Raw genomic sequence first — 7946 nt, 5'->3', positions numbered from 1 at the left:
AGAGTTTCTGTGAATTCCTGGTCTTAAGGGGTTAACGCAGCCTCGGTCTGTAGCCTCACCCATTAAAAAAATCCAGGTGCCCCGCAGTTCTTTGACCACACTCGGTGACTTTCCCCAACCCTGTCCTGGACCAGATCCCTGCCGGTCGTGAGATGCGGTGGCCCGGGACCCTTCCGGAGCACCGACGTCCGGCATCTGTACGCAGTGCCTGGACCCGCGTTAGCCTGATCCCCTGAGGACGCGGTCCGGGGGGCTGCCCGGCACAACGGGGAGGAATGGGGGGAGCTGAGCCGACACCGTTCCGACCCTTGCAGGCAGCGCAGCGCTCGGAACCCCCGAGAGCCGCCCGCCGGGGGCTACGGGCCCCCCCCGCACGGAGGGGCCGGAGCGGGTGCGCGTCCTGCGTGCGCTGCCCGGCGCGGCGGGTGCTCCGCAGCCCAGCGAGAGTTAACGGCGGAGCCGCCTCTCCATTGGCGGCCGGCGGAGCGGCTGCGGAGCCCGCGTTTATAACCGGCGCACGGGACGCCGCAGCCCTCCGCCGGCACCGCGGCTCGGCTCCATGCCGCGGCAGCCGGCATGCCCAGCCTGCTGCCGCCTTTCCTCGCCCTGCTCTGCCTCGGGGCGCCGGCACCCGCCCTGAAATCACCGCCCGCCGCGGGGCCAGACGGGTCCGGGTCGGAAGAGCCGTGGTGCCCCTACAAGGTGGGGGCCGAGGGAGCTGCGGACGGGCGGCTGTGCTTCCGTCCGCCGGCCCGCGGCTTCCAGTGCCAGGCGCGGGCCTGCCGCGCACACCGCTCCCCGAGCGGCGCGCTGGTGGCCAACGTGCTGCGCAACGGCAGCGTGCTGCTGCAGTGGGGGCCGCCGCGCCCCGCCGCCGGCCTCCGCGGCTTCGCGCTCAACTGCTCCTGGGACGGCACCTACACGCGTTTCCCCTGCGACAGCGTGGAGCTGGGCGCCGCCTGCCGCGACTACCTGCTGCCCGAGGCGCACGGCAGCGTGCGCTACCGCCTCTGCCTGCAGCCGCGCTACGCGCCGCCGCGCCCCGCGCCGCCCGCACAGTGCGTGGAGTTCCGCGTGGAGCCGGCCGCCATGCGGGACATCGTCGTCGCCATGACGGCCGTGGGGGGCTCCATCTGCGTCATGCTCGTCTTCATCTGCCTCCTGGTGGCCTACATCACCGAGAACCTCATGAGCCCGGCGCTGGCCGGGGCCGCGGCCGCCGCTCCGCGCCGCGCTTAGCCCCGCAGCGCTGCACGGGAGCGGAGCGGCTCCCCCTGGAGCTCGTTCAGAGGACGGGGGGACGGGAGGGGGGTGTGTGGCTCCAAGCTGTGCTGGGAGCCAGGGCTTTCCATTCCCAAACTTGCAGGATTTGGGTTTTCCTCGCTGTTCGGAGCTTTCCTTCCTCGCAGGGTGGCTTTTCAGCCCTACGTGGTTCCTGAATCCGGTGGATTTAACATAAAAGGTCCACAAGTGCCAGGGAGATGCCTGTTTTTAAAAGCAAGCAGCAGATCTCACAGGGGGCCCGCTTGAGAAGACAACAGAACACCCCAGTTTTAAGCCTGAATCTCCTCGCTTGTAGACGTGCTTGAATTTTTTCTTGAGGGGGAACGTGTGAAGGCTGTGAGAGAACAGACCGGTTCCCACACACAGCTAAGTGTGTGTTTGATCCAAAGCCCACCTAAATCTCGTGACTTAAGTGGGTTTTGTATCGTGCCTTATGCTGCTCACAAATTCTGGGACCTGGACTGGCTGCTGTCCAAAACAACGGGGGTTTTCTGGTCAGCTTGAGCGACCATCAACATCCTACACCGGCTCAGCCTGCTTTTCTCCCACTAGAACTGTCACAGCGGTAGTTTCCAAAAAGGGCAATGCTAAAGGGATAATTTTAGCCTGAAAATTCCGTTTTGTTGTGCAAGTATAAGTTGATCCTTAATTATAAAGTAAGTACAGTGTAAGTGAGCACCATCACTGAACCCCGACATCCCACCTTTCAGGAATGCTGCGTGCAGCTACGCTGAAGTAAAGCGTCTTAAACACAGAACTCACTGATGTTGTAGCCCAGCGTTTTGAGCATAGGAGCACTCCCTGTTACCTGCTCACCCAATGCTGTAGTAAGTAAGGTTTTAGCCATACTCTAGTATTAATTCTATTGTGCCTTAGTGCTGAGAATTTGTCCCCTTTATAGCAGTATCTCTGTTCTTGTAGTCTTCATAGACAACTGTATCTCCCCTGGTGTTCTTGTCTCTGAAACTAGTGGTTGTTGGTTGGTTGTTCAGTTGTTTGGGTTTTAAAACCCACAAACTTCGGCTGATCATTACTTGAACTTTAATATATACACAAAAATAGAGCCGGTTACTATCTGAGAGGTGTTTATTTAGTGTGCTAATTTTTACTTAGTGTTATTTGTGTGTAGTTGACTGCTGTAACAGAAAATGACTTTATATCACCAAGCACCTGAAGCTAAAGTAGGGGAACTGTTCTTCTGTAAAGGGATACTGTTATTAAAATACTTCAGTATTATATGCAGTCTGTTTGTGTAAATGTTCATCCCTGGTGAATGATCCCTGTGCTTTTCTTTGTGAAAGTAGTTTATGAAGTAGAAACTTGCTAGTAGAGGGTAAATATAGAAAGTGTATGGAATCCTTCACAAAATGCAGTATTTGTACTAATAATCCCTTCAATAATGTGAGAGTGGCTGAGAAACCGAAGGTCTGTGTTTCATCAGGCAAAACCACCTTTTACTCGTGCATTATTCTTACTTCGTTTTCTTTCTCACATGCAGCTGACTCTTTAAATTCAAGTGTTCTCTCTGTATTAACTGCCAATGTACTTGATTTAAGCAATATCGAGCAACGTGGCAACAGGAGGATGGTGTCATTTGTTGATACTGAAGGACAATGTCATCATTTTTACATGAAGGCAAATTGTACCTAGTGGTTTTGTTCAACTAATTTATACACAGAGTAACTCTGGGACAGAGGTCTTGGATCAGTCTTTCCTGTAGCCAGTTCTTCACAGGGCTATTAGAGCGGCACTGATTTTGTATATCTCTCTCCGCTTCTGTCAACCAAACATTACTCTTCTGTTCTTCATCTTGTTGTGAATTGCCAGATGTGCGAATGAAATGTATAAACAATGAGCCTTGTACCACCTTGGCGTTCACCTTAATAAATGAAGAGAATAATGGAAAGAAATTAAAACATCACAAATATGTACTGGTTCAAGATCTTGTGTGACTCGAAGTGACCAAATCTGCCTAAAGACTGATCATAATGGAATTTATTCCATTGCCTACTGTAAAATTACAGCATTAATGGGAAAATGAGAAGAGATTTATTCTCTGAATACTTGATTTGTTTTTGCGAGAGGTTTAGGTGATACTAGTTCAAGGTGGAAGAGACCTTTGGAGGTCACCTAGCTCAGCCTCCTGTTGGAAGCAGTGTCAGCTTGGGCTAGAGAGATCCATCTGGTGCAGCTTAAAATACTCCTGCCAACCAGGAGGTCATAGCACCTGGTACAAGAAGCTCATGATTTTATGTGTCAAAAAACAGGGGAAAGAGGCACAACACTATTATGATCACTTCAGTCTTTCACCTATTGGAAGCCTCATGTGAAATTTTGTATGCAAACTCACTGAGCCAAACCCATTTATTCCATGTCTTTGGTTGGAATATAAATGATCCCTATTGGACCTTTAGCTCCTAAATCCATCTTTGTTACCAATTCAAGCTACTTCCTTTTGTATGCAGCCAGCACTGTTCAGTGTGGTAATATTGATGTAAGTCTGAGGAAGCTGAGCACCAAGTCTAATTTACAGTTCTGTGTGTCACTACAGACACCTCTGCAGGTATTGGTAGGGTACAGTTACCTGCTAAAACAGCAGCTAGCAGATACAACAGAGATGTTATTTGTAGTCATCCCCCATCTTCACACATCTGTCTCTGGATTGCATTGCAACAGCATGCTAGGCAAAGGAGAGACGAGCAAAATAGTAGACAAGAATGTAGATCCTGATGGAGGAAGTTCTGTAATTCTCTAGAGGATTATTTTTGTCATTTTTTCCCCTTATAAATGCATTATAAATGGGATGTGGGAAACACTATCTCATAGTTTCTCATTCATTTTCGGTGGGTTAAGGTTTAATTGAGCATACCTTGGTGTCTGGAAAAGAAAAATGAGAGTATTCCCTATTTCATTTTATGTGTCATTAAGCAAAGAATTTGCTGACCCGTTGATAAGAGGGTTTTTCCTTCCATCACGGGTATAGACGTTTCAGCAATAATGGGGAAAATTCCACGAACACAGACGTGCTGTTAATTTGACTCCCACAAGCCATTGTGAGACTGCATAGTGAAAGAAAGCTTTATCCAGTGTTTGTAATTCCCCAAACATGCAGAGTAAGTACCTATGGGGTTACAATCAGATCCTGTAATCTATCAATCAAATGGCAGTATGCTGATCCCTAACTGCCAAGAAGTCAATGCTTTGGGGAGAAGTGGAAATAGCTTCTAAGGCAACTACTACATATACAAGTACCTGGGTATTAAAAATCCATCTGGTACACTCTTATATACATATGGTTCTGTGTTTGCCTAGCGATTTCCAGCACAAATATCAAGCCCTGCTTCTGCAGGAGTACAAATCGAGGGATACACTTGTTAACAAGCCTTTTTTTCCCCTTGCTTTGTGCTAAATAGGAGCAGCCAAGTTCAGCCTGACCCCAACTTTGAATCTTCTGGAGGAAACAGCCTGTGCCTCAGGCAGAGCATCTCTCTTAATTCAATTATGATAGTGCTCTTTGTGGGACATAAAAGGCAAGGCTGCTCAGCTTGCTTTGGAGGTGCAAGTGAAAGCTGGTGTTTTGCTTCCATGGAGACCTGGAGTCTTGCAAGACATCAAACTGCTGCTCTCCTTTGGCACTGCGTTCCAAAAGAAAGGTTAGGAAGAGTGGGATGAAAGGAAGAGAAGTGGCAGGTAGCAGTTATCTGTGTCACCTTCCTGTTAAAAGGCTTAGGGATTATAGCAGTGATGCTTGGATGGGGTCTTTTTAGCCTGAGTGAATCTACCCTGACTGCTCTTGTTCCATCACGGTTCTGGTCACTGCATCTCCTGTCTTTACACACTGATCTCATCTAGGAAAAAATTGCTCAAATCCCTTGTTTCATTTTATTTTCACCCAAAAGGATTTGATTTTGATGCAGAAATTTTCATAGCACATATTTGGCCTTTAAAATTCACTGGCAGTATTTTCAGCCTGCTTTGCTGACACATACTTACATTTGATTTAAATCTGATAGCGTTTGATGGCACAGTATAGTACGGTATTTATACAATGTGCCTCCCAAACTGATACTGGTGGAAGACTTTTCCAGGCGACATCTCTGGACCTATAGACCCTTTGTAAACGTAGATACGCACATTCAGGCAATTAATTCAGGTAACTAATTCGCTAATTAAATTGTTCCAGAACTACCAGATGATTCGCAGGGTGCCTTTGCAGAGTAAGAAGTGAGGAAAGAGCCGGCACTGCAGCCAGTGGGGCAGGTTTAGCGGGAATGGCCGAGGGAGACCTGAGGTGAGAGGTTTTTGCAGGAAGGGCCGGACAGAAAGGCAGATTTCCATGGGGAATGCAGAAAGGAGAAGGATAGGTGGGTAATGTGGAAAAGCAGGGAAGGAGAAGGAGGAAACCCGACGTTTATCCGTGCGGGAGGCCGGCGCTGAGGGAGGAAGGGGAAAGGCTTTCCTCATGAGGCTCTGAGGGGGCGCGTTTAGGCGGGAAACGTGAGGTGGGAAGAGGTGAGGGGAGAGGTTTGCCCTAACTTCTGCGGGGAAGATCCTGTCGGGAAAGTCGAGGAATGCTGAGGAAAACAGCGGGGAATTCGAGGGGAAAGCGGGACAGGTTTTCCCAAGCGCCGGGGAGGGCCAGGCTGCTGAGCGCGGTGCTGAAGGGAGAGCGGCGGGTTGTGTGAGGAGGTGCGGAAGGACGGGAAGGGCTGAGGTGAGGGACAGAGGAAGGAGTCGTCGGGAAGCGCCGGGTGTGTGAGGGAGGAGAGGTTTGCAGGGATGTGTCAGTCGGCTGTGGGGAAAGGCTTTCCGTGCAAGGTGCTGGAGGGGAAAAGCTTTTGTGCAAAGCATAAGGGAAGGGAGGAAAGAATTAGCTGGGAAGGGGGAAAAGCATTAATGGGAGGGCAGAAAATAGTGTTGGGAAGCACTGAGGAGAAAGCACCCCTTCCTGGGCACAGTCCTGCCTTGTTTGGTGGAGTTCAGCTAGGCTAGGAGTAGAGTTGTTTCTTCAATGTCCTGATCTTGTCTTCTGTATTTGTCTTGCTCCCAGTTTTTGTATACACCAAGAGATAAGCTTTCACCTCACCAGGCTGCTGATGTGCTCTCACTGCTCAGAAGGACCTTTTCTGGAATGAAGGAGGAAGCTTCTGCATCCTGCTGAAGCCTTGGCTGCTCATCTCTCCCGTTTCGTTTCTCAAGCACTGCAGGGAGTGCAGAACTCCATTATTAAGCACAACGGAAGGCATGTCTTCGTTTGCCTCATCTTCACAGTCCTCAGAACTGAGGTTTTTTTTGGGAACAGACATGGAGATGGGATTGATTCTGGGTGTCAGATCCAGTTGATTTCTTCTTAGGGGTGATTCAGCTCTCCATCCAAATGCTTCTTAACCGGGATCTGTCGTCTATGGCCCTGCAAAAGGGACCCACTACAATATTCGGTTGCCATCTAGTGCCGAGAAAGAAAACTGGCCAAAAGGCCGTTTTTCAGGAATAAAGACGGATTGCTTGAATTACATACTTCTGAAAACAAGAACGTGGCTTACATTGACGGGAATTAACTGCTGTGAAGTATGAAAATAGGGCACATTTTGGAAGAAGATGGGAAGACCCAAGACCTTACATTGTAAATTTGGAGTAATTTCTTCCCAGATGTTGGAAAATTGCCTATATATTTAAGTGACACAGGGTTGTCTAACACCTAAATTAGGGGACTTGGAACTGGGAGCCGCTAGAATGTACAACATGAGGTCACAGCAAAATACTGCATTCCTGTGTCTGTGTTTGGCATGTGCAGATGAAACCTAATAGCACATGAATACGTATACATATGCCTGAGACTCGGAACCACAGAAGTACTAAGCAGGAAAGCTGCTATTGTCTCTGCTGGCATTGTTTAACTGTTGTAGTCAACGTGGAAAGAGCCACAGGCTGACAGCAGCAGTACAAGGCTGTGGTTAGTTGTGAAGACACTACTCCAGACAGGTATGTCACCAAACATTTCCTACATCCCTATGTTCGTGCTTGATTTACATGAGATGTGTGAATGTATATCTAGTAAAATATATATGCCCTTGTGTACAGCAGAGTCGTACAAATCTACAGCATTTAATGGCAGTTGATAGCAAAGCTGGACCTTTCCTCACAACCACTCCCTGTTGTGCACCAGCCCTAACGTAGTTTCATACGATTGCTTCACAGCTGCACGCGTGGAAAACACCCGGTAGCTGGATACTCCCTCAGGACAAAGTTTTATCATTGAAGGATAAGAGGCTGTGTGCTAATAGCGGGGCTGTCCTGCGGGAAATCAGAAAGTGGGTCAGGAACCGTTTGTGGAGCGCTGTTTCCAGCCTCTTGCTCCACTTAGAAAACCGGGAACGCGGTTGGATGGGAGGAAATAAACTGAGTCGCGAGGGAACAGCCGTGTCGTGGCTGTTCTCTCAGCAAGCGGCTGACAAGTCAGGTGGTGGTTTCAGTTCAGCATCAGCAAGATCCACGAATTCAGACTAAACGATCTGCTTTTTTCGATGCACCCTTGAGCCCGCCGGTTCTGCCTGGGAAGCTCCGGGGAAGCAGTGTTAACTGCGAGCAGCCCGAGGCCTGCCCATCGCTACTGGGCGCAGGGGGACACGAAGCCGGTTCCGCAGACGATCGGGGCCGGCCCG

The 7946-nt window shown here is 49.7% G+C and overlaps 1 protein-coding gene across 1 annotated transcript; it reads left to right on the top strand.

The window, feature by feature from the left end:
• On the top strand, positions 1–3211 carry FNDC10 (fibronectin type III domain containing 10). The gene has a single exon (XM_061351534.1). The coding sequence runs from the start codon at positions 577–579 to the stop codon at positions 1237–1239; it is 663 nt and encodes a 220-aa protein (XP_061207518.1). The 5' UTR covers positions 1–576; the 3' UTR covers positions 1240–3211.
• Positions 3212–7946: the final 4735 nt, after the last annotated feature.

This window comes from Neopsephotus bourkii, unplaced genomic scaffold, assembly GCF_033783945.1.
Source record: "Neopsephotus bourkii isolate Nb327-2 ecotype Australia unplaced genomic scaffold, CSIRO-AGI_Nbou_v1 NB_593, whole genome shotgun sequence".
In the NCBI taxonomy this organism is placed as follows: Eukaryota; Metazoa; Chordata; class Aves; order Psittaciformes; family Psittacidae; genus Neopsephotus; species Neopsephotus bourkii.
This window is presented reverse-complemented; position numbering and strand designations above follow the sequence as displayed.